A 17,604-nucleotide genomic window follows, 5' to 3' on the forward strand; every position below is an offset into this window, starting at 1 on the left:
GTTCGCCACAGCTAGATTCTGTTGTCTATTTCTGGGTTTATGCTATTTGACCAGTTTTCAATGTATTTCATTAATTGCCAAGATTATACCCTATGGACACTTTTTAAAAAAAAAACAGTTGTTGCATTTGAATTTTGTGCTCACAAATTTATACATCCAATGATTTTTATTTACAAATGTGACCTTCATTTCCTCAAACTTTTTATCATGATCGTTTTATGTATAACTTATCCAGGTTACGAAAAGGGTGACTTACAAAAGAACAGACACCAGCCAGAGAGAGACAGTCAATCCATTAGGTCCCCTAGGTGTGCTGTTTATGAAAGTTAAAGTCCGGGGTTCATGGATACCGAGGCGCTGAACACATGCTCCAGACACCAAGGCAGACCCTCAACCCCCCTCCCACCAGACCTCGAGGTCTAATAATACTGACTGCTCGTTATGGATACTGAGAGGTGCCATTTATGCAACTAAACCAACTCACAGATAAAGTTGGAACTTCTTGCCACCATTGATGCTAGCAAGAAGAAAATGGATTATGACATCAAGTTTGGTATTCCACAGTCAGCTTTGCCAAAATACTGCACAATATTCCAGTTCCTTTATAACGAAATCCATCTATTATCCAACCTGCTATATCCTAACTACAGGGTCACGGGGGTCTGCTGGAGCCAATCCCAGCCAACACAGGGCGCAAGGCAGGAAACAAATCCAGGGCAGCCCACGCACTAAACACAATTTAGAATCGCCAATGTACCTAACCTGCATGTGTTTGGACTGTGGGAGGAAACCCACACAGACACAGAGAGAACATGCAAACCCCATTCAGGGTGGGCCGGGGAAGCGAACCCAGATCCCCTAACTGCTAGGCAGCAGCGCTACCCACTGCGCCACCGTGCCGCCCCTATATAACAAAATCCCCCATTAAAATTAATTCTTTTTTCAGTCCCAAGCACTACACACAATAACCTCATTTTGGAGCATGATTTCATCATGAGGTTCTTCAGTTCATGCAAGATTTCCCTGGTAATTATTTTTTTAACATATTTATACAGTTTAATGTGTAGAGTGATTTAGAAGCAAGAGTGTCAGCATTTTACCTTAAGGCCTTAGTGAATCTGAGTAATAAGTTGTGTTACCACAGTTCATAAATCAAGTTTAACATACAGTAAGATGTATACATTTTAAGAATGAAACATTTCACCCTTCAGTCTTAATTTCCTAATCATTTTTGTTCTCCAGTTCTTGACTACATGTTTGCTCTCTGACTATCAAAGTGAATTTCTCTTTATGGCAATATGAGCATCTTTGGGATATGGGAGGAAACCAAGGTCCCTACAGTAGATCCATGTAAACAGTAAACGTGTAGATTTCACAGGGACAGAACCAGAATGTGGGTCATGGGTATGGATGGGCAGAGGATGAGTCACTGCCCTCCCAAAAAACAGGTGTCTCCCCACCCATTGCAAAATTAATACAGATTTAGCTTATTTTGTCAATTAGTTGTCCCCCCTATATTTTGAAATGGCTGACTGAGGATGATATGCCAGTACCACCACTTGAACTGAACTGAAATAACTCCCATGAACGAAGCAGCGATTTTAAAGCATGACTATCAATCATATATTTGCACTGTAAACTCTTTCAAAAATGCTAGGTTACTAAAAGGCTAGCAAGGTGACACAGCAAGTTTTGCTGAAAGCAGTATGGCCTTAAGGACAGACTTCATAGAAAGTCCTTGAGCTAGAAAACGGTGATAAAGACAGGAAGAACACTGACTGCAACAGAAAACCATCAAACAAATTCACTTTTCTGATAATACATTTGAGTCTTTTTCTCACTCTCATTTCCTTCTTAGCGGGCATCATCCAAGGTGGCAGATCTGGGCATTTGCTCAACAGTTGATTGTGTGGACATCCTTGGATCTCTCCAAGCTGTTCTGAACCTTCATTATAATTGGAGAGATCACTTGTGTATTGTCTGGAAATGTCACTCGGTGCAAGTTGTACTGCATGCCTTCTAGCCTTACTTTAGTTACAGGACTCTCCTGAAGTGACAACAAGGGCTTATACAAATGCCTTTTTTACATTTAGGAATCTCAACCTGAACCCTACCAGCTGAGATAATGTAAACTCCACACTAGTAGCAAGAGTGCACCCAGTGAGCTTAGGGTTAGGGGGTACAGTAGGCATTGTGAACACAGTGAACGTGGCCACTAGAGGACGTGGCCATATCTCCAAAACCCCCTCTTAAACAATGATTCAATGGGAAACACACAGCTTTTCATCTCATTTTTGTAGATCAGCTGCTAGCCTGCTGCTTGCTGCTGTGCCACGTGTTCTGCGTCTCGCGTGCGGCTTCGGACATTTAAAAGACCACATCGTGGCTATCCTAGTGTCTTACTGCCTTGTCTCTCTTCCCCCAGACAACTTCTGCTTTATTCTTTGAGCTTTATTAAGCTGTATTCGAATAAAGTTTCTGTCTCTTGAATAACTCTGAATGAACCAGTGCAACTTTATGACCCAAGCATGACAATATATACATTATAAAAAAGACAGTGAATTAGGCAAGTCTGTGGGCCAACTCGAGAGCCAAAGGTGGGCTCAGGAAAACTGTATGAGTATTATTTCTCTTTTATTACAGTATTTCATAACTTATAGTGTCCCTGTGTTTATACCTCTGCTGTGGGAGGTTCTAGTAGGTCAATATGAGTACATCCTCTCCTATTATAACATCAATGTGTCTTCAGGTTTTTTCACAGATTACTCTGCTTTTCCTTCCATAAAACAAAGGCATGTGTGCCAGACTGAGGGATGATTGCCCCTGTGAGGTTATGGGCCCGGTAATGGAATACCACCCTATCCAGGTCAAGATCCTACCTTGCACTGAATCCTTCTGGGTTTCTACCATTGCTTCTTGATGGATTCACTAATTCATTTTTCATTCATTGATTCATTGATGTGTTTCTGGGATTCCATTATTGCAACCTAGAATCAGATTATGTAGATTAGAGAATAATGTGTTGTGTTATCTCATTACAAATGGACCACACTGTATATATACTCCCAAATTACTTAATCCAATTCTGGTATGACCGTGTCTAGGTCAGTACAAGATATAAGGCGGGAAACACCTTGGACAGGGTACCAGTCTACCACTCACTCTACCAAATCAGAGCCATCAATCCACTCACCATGCTCATCTTCAGAGCTGGGGTGTGGGTGGGAGAATCACAGAAGTACTTGTAAGACAACTCAACACAAACTAGGCACTGGATTCAAGTCCAGCATACTTCTTCACTGAGACAGCATCATTAACCATTCTACCACTGTGTTGCCATCAAGTATAACATATTTTACAATTATTTACAATAAAATTAACTTGCCTTACACTGTGTCCTCCTGTTCTCTGTACCAGCTGGATTGAATTAGTTGTATCACTAACTTTGTCTCATCTGGAAAGTTAACATTATTTGTCACATTATCATCCAAACCATTTGTGAAAATGAAGAGTTGCAACTAAAGCATCAACATTGGGGTTAGTAGATTGAGGAGTATAGGAGTGCATGTTACTGGCTGTAACACAATAGATTTTGCTTGGAACAGTTGGGGATAGAGATTTCTATAACCTTTAAGATCTATCTATCTATCTATCTATCTATCTATCTATCTATCTATCTATCTATCTATCTATCTATCTATCTATCTATCTATCTATCTATCTATCTATCTATCTATCTATCTATCTATCTAACCAACCACAAGTAGATTGAACACCATGTAACTCCATAAAATATATTGAAATATATTTCAAGCCCACAGCAACGCTACTGCAGTCCCAGCATGGACTCAGGACCATACCACAGTTCACGAGAAACCCAATTAAGGTCCAGCTTAGTCATCCCTTCCAACGAGATTACATTGTGTTTTTAGGTTGCTGCTTGGTTTGCATGTTGTACCTTTTGATTTATTAAAAGAATTTAAGTTAATCCTTGGGTGTGCATCAGTATGTTATTCAGCATCTAGGACTCCTCTGATTGTTACTGAGTACAAAGCTGTCATTTTGTTGTCAGTATTGCCAGCGGTGCTCATGATTCTGTACTACTGTATTTTAAGTTCTGATTCCCTAATACTGGCACATATACCATCATGAAAGACTTTTGAAGGCTGCAGCCTAACTCTACTTTTGCTGAGATTATTTACATTTTCAAAATCCCATAGGCTATTTCAACACTAAAGTCCCAAACTTCCAGCTTCTTTTCTCCATCCACAACAGTAGTGTGTACCTCGATCCATGTGCTGAGAGATGTTACAGAATGTTTGTTATTTTCTACTTTTATGTGTGAGTTAATTACAGGATTACAAAACCTGTTGGACAGGGCATTTAACTGCTGGGAACAGAAATTGTCTTAGTGATCATCTGATTACCTGCTTCTTACTTCCCCATTTATAAGGTACACGACTAATGGCAAAATGAGGATTCCAGAATAATTACCTCTGGCAGGAACAGTGTTTTTTTTTTCCTTTTCCCCCAAGGTGGCTTCTTTCGATAATATGTAAGGTTCCAGTCATTTCTCAGCTTCACAAAAAAAAGACTGATTTTAAATTCCACGTGCTGTGCGGCACTCTGTAATCACACAGTAAATGGGTGTAACACCTTCTTGCCGCAGGCTTGTCGTTCAGTATCAATAATGATTTTGCCAATTTCTTTCCATCCCATTACAAAAGTAGGCACCCTTATTTTGACCTATTTCACTTTGTTTTACTTTAGTGTTCAGAGGGAAACATATGAGAAAGGATTTTGGAGTCTGTCCACCGTTATAGAAGCAATACAATTTTTACAGTGTGCTGGAAATAATAAACCACACAGCCAAAACTTACCTAATTATTGTTGAAAGATGTAACACAGCCAGCACAGCTTTACTCAGTATAGAAATTCACTTCCTACTTGGCAAATATGTATAAAAGCCTAGAAAACAAAGGCTTTATTGGTCTTTCATAGTCATTTAGTTAATGCTCAGAAATCCTAGCAAATAAATTAATTGATATTAAATTTGTGTAACATACTGTACTTCACAACAGAGCAGCAGGGTGATACGTTGAAGCCTCAGGGCCTAGGAATCCAGATTCAATTCCTAGTCTGGTTGCTGTCTGTGTAGAGAGAGAACATTTCCTCTGTGTCTTAGTACACACTCTCTCCATGTTCCTATGAGTCTACTCCAAGTTCTCTGGCTCAGGATGTTTATTTTAAATTGAATGGGCCAGCAGAAGTGGCTTTTGGTGTTTGCCGATTTAATTGCTTGGATCACACAGCGTTTTTTTTGTGATCACTTTGCTTGTCCACCTCCGGGATTGGTTTTCCAGATATACAATTTAAAGAGATTGTTATTTTCATGGCAATTGTTACATATGCATTATTTTCGCTTTTACTTTAAAACTTTAGTAAAAACAATATTTGGAATTAACTTTTCTTCAAGATCGCATTGAATTTTGAATCCGTGTTTGGACTTACATCGTGACAATGCAACGTATAACTAACTGCCTCTGAATGAATATCGTTTCTTTCTCTCTAATAAATAAAATGACTTTTTTGAATATTGTCCATGCTCTTCCTTCTTCGCTTAGTCGTTGGCATGTCATCTAGAACGTATAAAATTATTGTCCTGATAAAATTTATAAGAGCTGAGAGCGCAGGAAGTGTGTCTGACAAAAGCATTCACACGACTGAGGTTAGATGACTGTGGTCTTGTTTTAAAATAGTTGTAAGTATGGCGTGACTTGAAGGAATCTCATGTTAAAAGTCTCCATCTCACGGGACTTCATACCACACCAACGTTTTTGGAATCTTTTAGTTCTCGCTGGCAACACAAATTAGACGATCTACAAGTCCCCGACTTAAAGTTTAAATCCGAAAAACATATTCAATCTCTTTTCACTTATTCCATTATTACCAAGTAATAATTTCCATTTGTTTGTGGTAATGTGATCTTTACTATTCTTTTTTTGAGACTTTTAAATTTTCGTACTTCCATTATCTCTAACCTGCTCTGCATGTGTACCGCACCAACATTTTTGAATTCTTTACAACGTTCTACTTTGTCATCTACTCTTTGTCCTTTATTTCCAGCCCCAGGCATGGTTCAATCTCTTTCTCGCAGGACATATAAGTGTCTCTCCGAAAAAAACACTTCTTGTCTCCTTCCAAGATTTATTTTTATAATAGAGAGATATATTTATCAAAGATTAAATAACATTGCTGAGCAACACAAATAATGACAACCAACAGGTTTCTTTTTAAATAAACTGTCAAAAGAAAACAAATATAAAGACAGTAGTAACAGTATAAATAACTATCCCACCAACACCCATCCACAAAATTTGCCGTATAAAGAAGGTAAAAAGACAGAAGCCTGAGCAAAATCTAGCGAGGAACCACAGTCCATATCTCAAGAAGCAAGAAGAGGAGAGTGACAGCAACCACGGGCCATCCGGCTCCACAGAATTTCCACCAGATCATGGCATTTTCTAACTTATGTAGTGGAGGACCCATTGATCATTGCTGCCGAGAGACCTAGGAGAGTAAAATTGAAAAATGAAACTTGCCATGATGCAAAGGATATAGAAACATCAGATTTCCAGTGTGAAGCTAAAGATGTTTTGTGCAAAAACATACCGGGGTGCTCACCTGGCAGAAGTGAACAGGCAAATGGTAAAACACCTTTGGGGAGTAAAATAACAGTGAGGAACAATCCTAAATTGAATGTTTTCAAGATTGGGCTCCTTAGATTAAAATAAAATACTACTAAAAAGAGATTTTCAATTAAGTGGTGGCGTTGAGGGAAGGTCCCGTGGCCAAACAAGCAGAACTGGTAAAGGTCTATATGAGATGAGCATATAGAGATGCCACTGGTCTGGTGGTAGAAGACAGAATGTTACAGAAATTGTGAAGTTTATGGAGTAGAACTCAGCAAGTTTTGAAAATCGTCCTTAGTTGTACAAGGTGTGACAATTTAATTCCCAGAATGGTCGTGTAGTGCTGCCCACACAAGAATGTTTTACTGGAACAGATTTAAAGTGGTGTATGGTGAGGATGCTATGAAAAGGTTAAGTGTCTTCAAATGGCTTAAGAGGTTTTAGGAGCGGCAAGAAGATGTGAACAATGATGCTGAAGTGGATCACCCATCATGCAGTGCCCCAAGCCAAGATTAGCACAGTGTTCGTGACTTCCTGGCTAAGAAATCAATTACTAAATTGGATCATCCACCCTATTCACCTGACATAGCCCCTTGTGATTTCTGATTCTTCCCAATAATAAAAAGTACCATGAAAGGATGAAGTTTCTCAGACATTTCTGACATTTTGCGTAATGTGACAAAGAAACTCAAGGATATTCCAGAAACAGAGTTCCAGGTATGTTTCCAGAAAGAGCAACGTCATCTAACTAAATTCATAGCTGCGGAAGGAGTTAATGTCTGGAGCCTAGCATTATTACAAATGTCACCAAAAGTTGAAATGCCCTGGGAGGCCATGAAGTAAATGAAACAAATTGACCACCTATACACAAAGCCAGGTTGTTGAATATGGAACCGTGTGAGTGCCATTTGGGGCATGAATTCAAAAGTTTTTTAACCCTGCACCATAAACACAAGAAAAAGGAAACTACTGGTCCAAACTGTTAAAGAAAGAGGTCTTGGCGCAGATATACTGGATTCAATGTTAAACCAGGAAGGGAGATCACAGCATTTAATTAATTTAATTTCCCCATGGGATTAATAAAGTATCTGTCTATCTATCTATCTCTCTAATTAGGTTACATGTATGTTATCAAGGGTCTTGAAAAGAAGAGAAGATGTTACAAAGGTCTGGGGTGTCACAGTCTACACCTTTTAAAGCTGTAGTTTCTTTTGTAAAGAAAGTGGCAACAATGAATAGTGTCATACTCTAGTGCTGGATTTAGAAGGTGGGGATTCAAACGTGTAAAGTTTATGTGTGACAGGACTAGACGTGGGGGGTGTAGAAGGGGTTTGGATGATGTCAGCTGCCTTCTGATTTGTCTGGCTAGAGACAGATGTTAAGTGCAGGTCAGCCTCTGTGCAACCCTGAACTCTTTTTCCTGTGTACTTTTTATATCAGGTCCCAGTAGAGACGTTCGTATGTGTGACTACATATTAAATTTCTCGGTCCTGTCTGGTCTGTTTCATTTAATAGACTTGTATTTGGCCAGGAGTCATGATTTGTCTTTGGGTTTTTCTTGAGTTTCCTTTCCTATATACTGTGTATATTTGGTGTCTTCTGTTCTTCTGTTTTCTATCTTTATAATGCATGAAATGAGTGATCACATAATTATATACATATATACATATAATTAAATAGAAGAGCTGTAGATTGCAGCTTAGAGAACATGGGAGCTACAGCCAAGAAAAGCAACAGATCATAGGGTAAAGACTCACCAAACAAAAAGACGGGTTCAGAAGCTGGGAGTGACAATGTTGGGAAATGTCATGGGCCTACATGTCCTATGACTTTGTAGCCCCAGAGTGACAAAAATTAGGGGCATTTAAAAAAAAAGTCAGACATGAACGCTAGTAGGCTTTGCACCCTAGGAACCAAGTTACCCGAACTATAAGTTAACATTTCAGTAATTATTTACCACTCTGATGCTGATCTTTCTGATCATAAAATATGTCATTACAATAGCAATTGACAAGAAGAATTCATAAATAATTGCAGAATTACGGTATTTGAAGGATCCTCTATAGTGCCTTTCCCTTGCCTGATTAGGTTCAAAAACTAATCAGCATATCATCATCTTATAACAGGCATTACTTTCAAATTTGGTATTTTTCCCTCCAGCCGTTTTAGCTCTAGACTGTCCTTAAGAAACTGTAACACCCAGACATGTATACACACACACAGACAGACACACACCCATCATCAAGATCCATCAAAAAACAGAGATCGAAATTTTTGACAAATCTAATGCTTTCACGCCTACCCTATAGACAATAGGTTATAGTGATGGAGAGAGCAAAGCAACAAGACAAAGCTGCAGTCTAAGGATAAACGTGACATGTTTCTCCATGACACCAGGATGTAGATGACCGTATAGTTAAGAAGAAGTCCTTAACATCATTTATTTAGCAGAGGTGGGAAAGAGAGGGAGAAAGTTTGGAGATTGAATTACCTCCTGGTCACTAGAGGGCAAACTACCCCAGCTTGAAAGTGTGTCATTCCTTTACAAGAACAGACAACATCATACTGCCCTTGGAAACCTGGGCTGTTTAAGGCAAACTGAAGGCTTGGAGATGCAGGAACACCAGTGGCACTAGAAGAGGGGTTCTAACTTGGTCTCCCCAGGATGGTTTTGTTTAGCCTACGCTTAAGTGACCCTGAAATAGAGTTTAAAAGCAGAAGCTAACAGAGTAGTAAGTCAGGAGGAAGGTTGTGGCAAGGACTGGACTGGTGGGATTTAGAGAAGTTAGACATGGAAGAGAGAGACAGAAGGCAAAAAGGAGAAACAAAATGTCTTGATCCCGTGTGGGCAGGCTCAAAGAGGCACTGGAATTATTCTTTTGTTACTCTTGATTTTTTTTTACTTTTGGCTTCTCCTTATGTTCATTTCCTTCCTTGAGTTTAATAAATGCTTTTTTGATTAGATTTTGGACTCTGGTGTTATTCTAAACTAGATGTGCTGACGGATTGAAATCTAAGTAATAAATGTAAACCTCAGCATTAATGTTTGCAGTGCCTCATCTATTGGAAAGTATTTTGTAATACAAAAAATAATAAAATGCACTGCATTTTTTATTTCCACGGATGACACATCACAAACATTAGCTTTTACGAATCTCATACCAATTCGCCTATAAAAGAGACATATCAACTGGATGGACACAAAAGTACACATATATTTATTCATTTGTTCAGGTGGATATGTGGCTGCCCCCTACTGCTTACGAGAAGTTTACATATTCAAAGAGAGAATGAGAAAACATATAATTTTCAAACCCACTTAATAAAGAGCAGGTTTGTGGGGGCTGTGGAGCCACTCAAAACAGCACTTTGTGGAAGGTAGGAAACGGCCGTGGCTAGGGCACAAGTCCATTGTAGACTTCAACTCACACTAAGTCATAGTAATTTTGGATTCAACAATTAACCTAATTTGAACATTTGTGGTACTGTAAGAAGAAAACTTGTCTATATAGAATAAAAAAAAAACAGAAGAATGTGCACATTGTAGTGCAGACTTTAAATTCAGTGCACCATATTCATTAAATATTTGGGTAACCTATATATATAATGCTAATGGCTGTCTGTCTGTCATGCAAAATCTCTAGACCTTCAGTCTTGATCTTGTTCTTAATCAAGAGCTTGTGCCATCACACACTCAGTACTAGAAGAAAATTGGAGGTGTTGGCTACATCACCAATTTAATTGATTTTCAAGTGTTTCAGACAGCAAGCCATGGCTTAGGCATGCACAATGGCAGACAGAAATAGAAGAGTTATCTGTACTATATTTGACAGGAAAAGCACAACAGTGATGTGGTCACAAGCCATGACAGACAGGAAAATGGCAGACACAATGGCAGACACAATGGCTCAGCTGAGCTATCTATTGTCGATGACGTGACAAGCAAGTCCATACTAGGAAACACATGATGCTGTGGCCACAAACAGCTCTTTAAGCCAGATTGCATAGGTTGTGCTGATTGTCCGCAGTCAGATTTCTAAAGAAAATCATATGCAAAACTTCATGACACGAAAATGAACAAGAGCCACAACCTCAGCTCAACATCAAGCCAAGTGGTTGAGATGTTTCACTGTTAACAAATGAAGAATGATGAGACAGCAATACACTGCAAGACATACCGTAGTGAGAGGTCAGCCTGAAGAAAAATCTCTGTATGGTGATCAACATAGTTTAAATGGTGCCAGACTGGAAGTCCACATGTTTCTAGTTTGTATTAATGGTGTTGAATAGAGTGCTTTTTGTGAAGTTTTCATTTTTTACCAATTATCATGTTTAGCGAGCAAACGCATTCACTTTTAGGTTTGATCAAGTTTATTTTCTTTCATTCCAACAAGATATTGTTTCTCTACACAAAAATGATTAAGTCATCTATCCATTCATTCATTTTAAAAATCCGCTTGTCCAAGTCTATCCCTGCAATCATGGGGTGCAAGACAGGAGCAACACCCAAACAGGGCACCAGTTCTTTGCAGGGTGAATACACACACGTACATGGACCAAATTTAGCATTTTAACCTGCAAGTCTTTGGACTGTGGAAGGGAACCAGAATACCTAGAGGAAACCAATGCAGGCACGGGGACAACATACAAACTCCATGCAGGGACCAAGCAGGATGCAAACAACAGTTTTCTTATTAAAAGGCACCAGTGCTACCATTATGCCACTTGCCACCAATTAAATTATCTATCTTCTTTTGATTGATTAACATAAAGGTCCAACAGATGCACTATACTTTACAGAAGGCCAGCAGGACTGGTAAATATGATGAGTAGATGTGACAGCCACAGGGCACTTAGCCTCCTACACCCAATCATCAAATTTATCAGACTGGCAATCAAAACAGAAAAGCAGAAGAAAGTTAAGTAGGCATAAAGTCAAACCAAAAACAGAAAAGAAGCTGCTTGCAAAGAACTCTATCTAAAGACAAAGAATCTTTACTTTATTTGTAATAACAATCAATCAAACTATAAACAAGTGGCTAAGATTTTCAAAAGGGTTGTCATGATGTCACAGGCTTCATTGCACAATAGACAATGCAAACATCCTCTTGCAATACACATAATATCATAGTAATCAAAAGAGCTGCACAGTGACAGACATCATCAGAGCAAGGAAAAGATAAACTAAAATAAAAAAATAGAAACATAATTTACTTTTAAATTCTGGAACGTGGCTGTCACAAGAAGGGGCAGACCTCTGAAACAATTCTCAAGCCCCTTTGTTCCTTTCAAGGTTCCTTTAATGTTTGTTCAGTACCTCTGATTTCTTGCTCCTTCCTGGGAAATGAGAAAGAGAAGATCTGAAGCATCTTTATCCTTTTACATTAGGAGTCCAATTAGAGCTTCTGATGTGGCTTGTGATGGATAATAACAGTGGTGCGCAGAAAATGATGATGTCTTTCTGTGGTAGGCAACAGTTTATTCAATGTACTGACATCCACTCCTGGATTTGATTTCGAATTGGGACTCTGCTTAACTATGCTTAGACTTGATGTCCCTCATGCTTATGCTCATTTCTAAGGTGATGTTGTGCATTTTGTTTAATGATGTACTAGAACTGCTTGTTGGTATAACTTTCTTTTTTACTTCAGTTCTTGGATCCATAGCACTGTTGGCAGTAGTTGTTCGTGCCTACAGCTAATTCTTACCTCCGATTATACAGTACCTAAAATCGTCTCATGGCCCAACTGTTGCGGAAGTGACAATCTTATACTGTGAGCTGCCAGCATTTAAGTGTGGCTGAAGTTACTACCTGGCATTGCAAGCAATCTTTGCTTCCATTTGGGAGATAGTTGCCATCCCAGCTGACTGGAAAATATGATTTGTCATCCCTATCTGGAAAGGGAAGGGTGGTCGCCCGGATTGCGGCAACTACATGGGATAACATTTGCTCTTGGTGCTGGGATAGGTCCTTGCTAGGGTCATTCTATATAGGATCCGTGATCACTTGCTCACCTACCAGCGACCAGAGTAGTCTGGTTTTACGCCTAAAAGTCCACCATTGAATGCATCCTGGCACTGAGGGTTCTCATCAAGTATAAACGTAAATATCGGCAGAGTTTCTTTGTAGCCTTTAATGATTTTTGTAATGCATTCAACTCAATTGACCAAACTGCCCGTTAGGAAATTTATGTGGCATCCCCAAAGGCAGAACTTCTGTGTTTTTCCCCAGTTGATTCTCGGGTTCGTCAGGTGTATATTCTTCCCCCTACTCTGTTACAATGCTTGCATGGACTGGGTGTTGGTCAGGGTCATGAGGTCCAGCAGCTGTGGGGCATATGTTGGTGAAGAAAGATTCACTGATATTGACTTTGCTGACGAAGCTGTTATTTTCGCTCAGTCAATGGGGGCTCTGACTGGGGCTCTCAAAAGACTGAGTGAGGAGTCTGAGTGTCTGGACTTGCGAGTGTCCTGGATAAAAACCAAGATCCAGGCCTTTAATCACCTCTTGGGCACAGCAATCAGTAGTGTGTCTCTCTGCTGAGAGAATGTCAACTTCGTTAAGAGGTTTACTTACCTTGGCAGTGATATTCATGTCTCTGGTGACTCTGCTATTGGGAGAAAATGGCGGGGGAGTCATGAGGTCGCTGGAAAGGGGTGTGTGGTACTCCCGTTATCTCTGCAAAAGGATGAAGGTGCAAATCCTTACAGTTCCAGTACTTCCTGTTTTGGTATATCGATGCTATCCAGTGACCGGAGATGAAGACTGGACTCTTTTGGTACTGAGTCCCTGGGTATCCGCTGGTTTGACTTTGTGTCAGACAAGTGGTTGCTCACTGAGTCCCAAATGAGGCACATCACCTGCAATGTGAGGGAGTGTCAGCTATGGCATCATGGTCGTAAGGTGCAATTTCCTGAGTGTGATCCCGATTGCAGGATTCTCATTGTTGAGAACCAGGTAAAAGTGACAGCCAGATAACACCTGGCTGTGGCAGATAGATGGATATTTCTAGGGGGTAAGACTGGACCTTGTGTCTGCCTGGGAGGTTGCCAACCAGGAAACCAAGCTATTTTATCATGTGGTGGGTGTGGCAATGTGCTATACCAGTGCATACTCCCAAACCTGACCTGACCTGAAGTTACTTCAAGGCAAAATAAAAACATTAAATAGAGATTACTAAATAAGTTGGCAGAAAAAAGTAAAACAGATCTGAATAAGGAAATCTAAGTTTTGCCATGAACTGAAGTCCCATTTCTGTTCAGGTAAGTGCTTGCTGCTGTGAACAGGCTCCATTACCCTACGACTCTGCCCTTATAAAAACTGGGTTCATATACAACATGAAAGTAAGTTTGCCTATATAGGTGGACATTTTTTTTCTTGTGAGTATGCTTTTAACTTCTTTTTCATTATTAGAATTTACTACTTATAAATAATGGTAGCTGATACAGCATCGTTTTCCTGGTATCCTGTGACATACAAAAATCATTTATAGAGGAGGTTTTCTGGTTTCCAAACAACAATTTCATATTCTCAGAAAATTACTTTCCATTTACAGCTCCTGCTTCATACTAAGAGAATACCCGGGGAGTAGTAAGCACTTGCAGAATGAGATGTCTTACTAGAATTTCTTCACTTCTTTGCACCAATCATAACGTGTGATCATTACTGCTAGATTAGATAAACTTTATTAATCACATGTGGAAATTCACTGCTGTCCATTACTCAGATGGACTATTAGAGTAATGACTGCTCACTGTATCTTGTGTCTTTACTGCTTATTGTAGGTTGTAGCCATAGATGTGGACATGGCTTTCTTTGAGCCTAAAATGAAGGACATCCTGGAACAGAACTGCACAAATGATGCTGACTGTAATTTTTTTGACTGCTATTCCACATGCAATGTGAAGACCAGAAGATGTGGTGCAAAGCGGATTAACAGTAATCTGCAAGTAAGTGAAATTCTTTTTTTTCTCACCGAGTACATTTTCCCTTATTGTGATGAAATGTTGACTTAATTGTTTCAGGGTGGCGGGTATTTTACAGAAGAGGTGGCTTCTTGGAACAAAGAATAACATTTTGAAATTGAAAGAAACTGAAGTATTGTAGTACATCATTGCATTATTTTATTGTTCATCCATCCATCCATCCATCCATCCTCTTCCGCTTATCTGAGGTTGGGTCACGGGGGCAGCACCTTGAGCAGAGAGGCCCAGACTTCCCTCTCCCTGGCCACTTCTTCTAGCTCTTCTGGGAGAATCCCAAGGCATTCCCAGGGTCCTCCTGGTCCTCCCAGGGTCCTCTGGGGCCTCCTCCCAGTTGGACGTGCCTGGAACACCTCACTAGGGAGGCGTCCAGGAGGCATCCTGATCAGATGCCCGAGCCACCTCATCTGACTCCTCTCGATGTGGAGGAGCAGCGCCTCTACTCTGAGCCCCTCCCGGATGACTGAGCTTCTCACCCTATCTTTAAAGGAAAGCCCAGACACCCTGTGGAGGAAACTCATTTCAGCCACTTGTATTCGCGATCTCGTTCTTTCGGTCACTACCCATAGCTCATGACCATAGGTGAGGGTAGGAACGTAGATCGACTGGTAAATTGAGAGCTTTGTCTTACGGCTCAGCTCCTTTTTCACCACGACAGACCGATGCAGAGCCCGCATCACTGCGGACACCGCACCGATCCGCCTGTCAATCTCACGCTCCATTCTTCCCTCACTCGTGAACAAGACCCCAAGATACTTGAACTCCTCCACGGGGCAGGATCTCTCCCCCAACCCTGAGAGATCACTCCACCCTTTTCCGGCTGAGGACAATGGTCTCAGATTTGGAGGTGCTGATTCCCATCCCAGCCGCTTCACACTCAGCTGCGAAGCGATTCAGAGAGAGCTGAAGATCACGGCCTGATGAAGCAAACAGGACAACATCATCTGCAAAAAGCAGTGACCCAATCCTGAGTTCACCAAACCGGATTGCCTCAACACCCTCGTTGCACCTAGAAATTCTGTCCATAAACGTTATGAACAGAATCTGTGACAAAGGGCAGCCCTGGTGGAGTCCAACTCTCACTGGAAATGGGCTCGACTTACTGCCAGCAATGTGGACCAAGCTCTGACACTGGTTGTACAAGGACCAAACAGCTCTTATCAGGGGGTCCGGTACCCCATACTCCCGGAGCACCCCCCACAGGATTCCCTGAGGGCACGGTCGAACACCTTTTCCAAGTCCACAAAACACATGTAGACTGGTTGGGCAAACTCCCATGCACCTTTCAGGATTCTGCTAAGGTTGTAGAGCTTGTCCACTGTTCCGCGACCAGGACGAAAACCATACTGTTCCTCCTGAATCCGCTTTTAGACTATCCGACGAACCCTCCTCTCCAGAACCCCCGAATAGACTTTTCCAGGGAGGCTGAGGAGTGTGATCCCTCTATTGTTGGAACACACCCTCAGGTCCCCTTTTTTAAAGAGGGGGGCCACCACCCCGGTCTGCCAATCCAGAGGCACTGTCCCCGATGTCCATGCGATGTTGCAGAGATGTGTCAACCAAGACAGTCCTACAACATCCAGAGCCTTGAGAAACTCCGGGCATATCTCATCCACCCCCGGGGCCCTGCCACCAAGGAGTTTTTTGGCCACCTCGGTGACCTCAGCCCCAGATATGGGGGAGCCCACCTCCAAGTCCCCAGGCTCTGCTTCCTCATTGGAAGGCATGTTAGTGGGATTGAGGAGGTCTTCGAAGTACCGACCCACAACATTCCAAGTTGAGGTCAGCAGCGCACCATCCCCACCATATACGGTGTTGACACTGCACTGCTTCCCCCTCCTGAGATTACAAAAGATTTCCAAAGAAATGTTCTCCTAAAGCATAGTTTTTTTACAGACTGCATCAGGTTTTTCTCTAGGATTTCATTGTATTATGTTGGCTATCATTTACCCTTTAGTTTCACAAATCTTCCGTGGCCTGCTGCAGAGAAGCATCCTCACAGCATCATGCTGCCTCCACAGTGCTTCATGGTTGGGGATGGTATGTGGAGTTTGATGGCCAAAAACTCAATTTTGGTCTAATCAGACCATAATCTATCTATCTATCTATCTATCTATCTATCTATCTATCTATCTATCTATCTATCTATCTATCTATCTATCTATCTATCTATCTATCTATCTATCTATCTATCATATAGTGCCTTTCTGTCTATCTATGTAGCAATTTGACATCCTTGTAATTCCATTAAACTAATTTCCAGCCCAAAGCAATGCTACTGCAATCCCAGCATACTGAGCACAAGACCATACTGCAATTCACTAGAAGATTGAGATTTATTAGTCTATATATCACCTTTCTTTTATCCTTCACATCTTACATGAACATTTTCACGCCTGTGAAATTCATTTTAAGGTCATTGGTGAACAAAACCCACCCTAGCGTTACTGGGAACAAAGCAATAACTAACCCTGGAAGTCCACTGTATAACTTACTCACACACTCACTCTCTGCCTTTATAGCAACTGCTAAAAAGGACAGAATGGTTCACTTTGTTTAAAGTGTTTGTTTTAACTAATGCAGCTGCATCTGGCCTGCTTGAAAGAACGTCTCTTGTTCATGCCAATAAACAATGAAAACAAATTGCCTGACAGTAGGAAGATAGAATAATGAACTGTGAAAAAGAGACAAGTGAATTGAAACCAAGGAAGCTATATCACAACAAAGCACAACAAGGTCTACTGCAAAGAATTAATTCAGGGAAGAAATTGTTATATCACTGTTCACTCAGCCTTACCAATAATAGATCGACATGCCTTCTTCGCCACTCATGTTATGTTTCCTTTGAGAGCAGAGATTTTTCATGAGCACAGAGAAATGTGCTCGAGAAAGCCGGAATGGCCAGTGCCATTATTATATTAATGAGGCT

The 17,604-nt window shown here is 40.8% G+C and overlaps 1 protein-coding gene across 1 annotated transcript in view; it reads left to right on the forward strand.

Moving 5' to 3' along the window:
• dipk1c (divergent protein kinase domain 1C) overlaps positions 1-17,604 on the forward strand; it is an 86,144-nt gene that overhangs the window by 39,377 nt on the left and 29,163 nt on the right. Inside the window, exon 3 of the mRNA XM_039754867.1 lies at positions 14,478-14,642. Coding sequence (XP_039610801.1) covers positions 14,478-14,642 — 165 coding nt within the window. The remainder of the gene's footprint in view (positions 1-14,477; positions 14,643-17,604) is intronic.

Source organism: Polypterus senegalus, chromosome 5 (assembly GCF_016835505.1).
Source record: "Polypterus senegalus isolate Bchr_013 chromosome 5, ASM1683550v1, whole genome shotgun sequence".
NCBI classification, from domain to species: Eukaryota; Metazoa; Chordata; class Cladistia; order Polypteriformes; family Polypteridae; genus Polypterus; species Polypterus senegalus.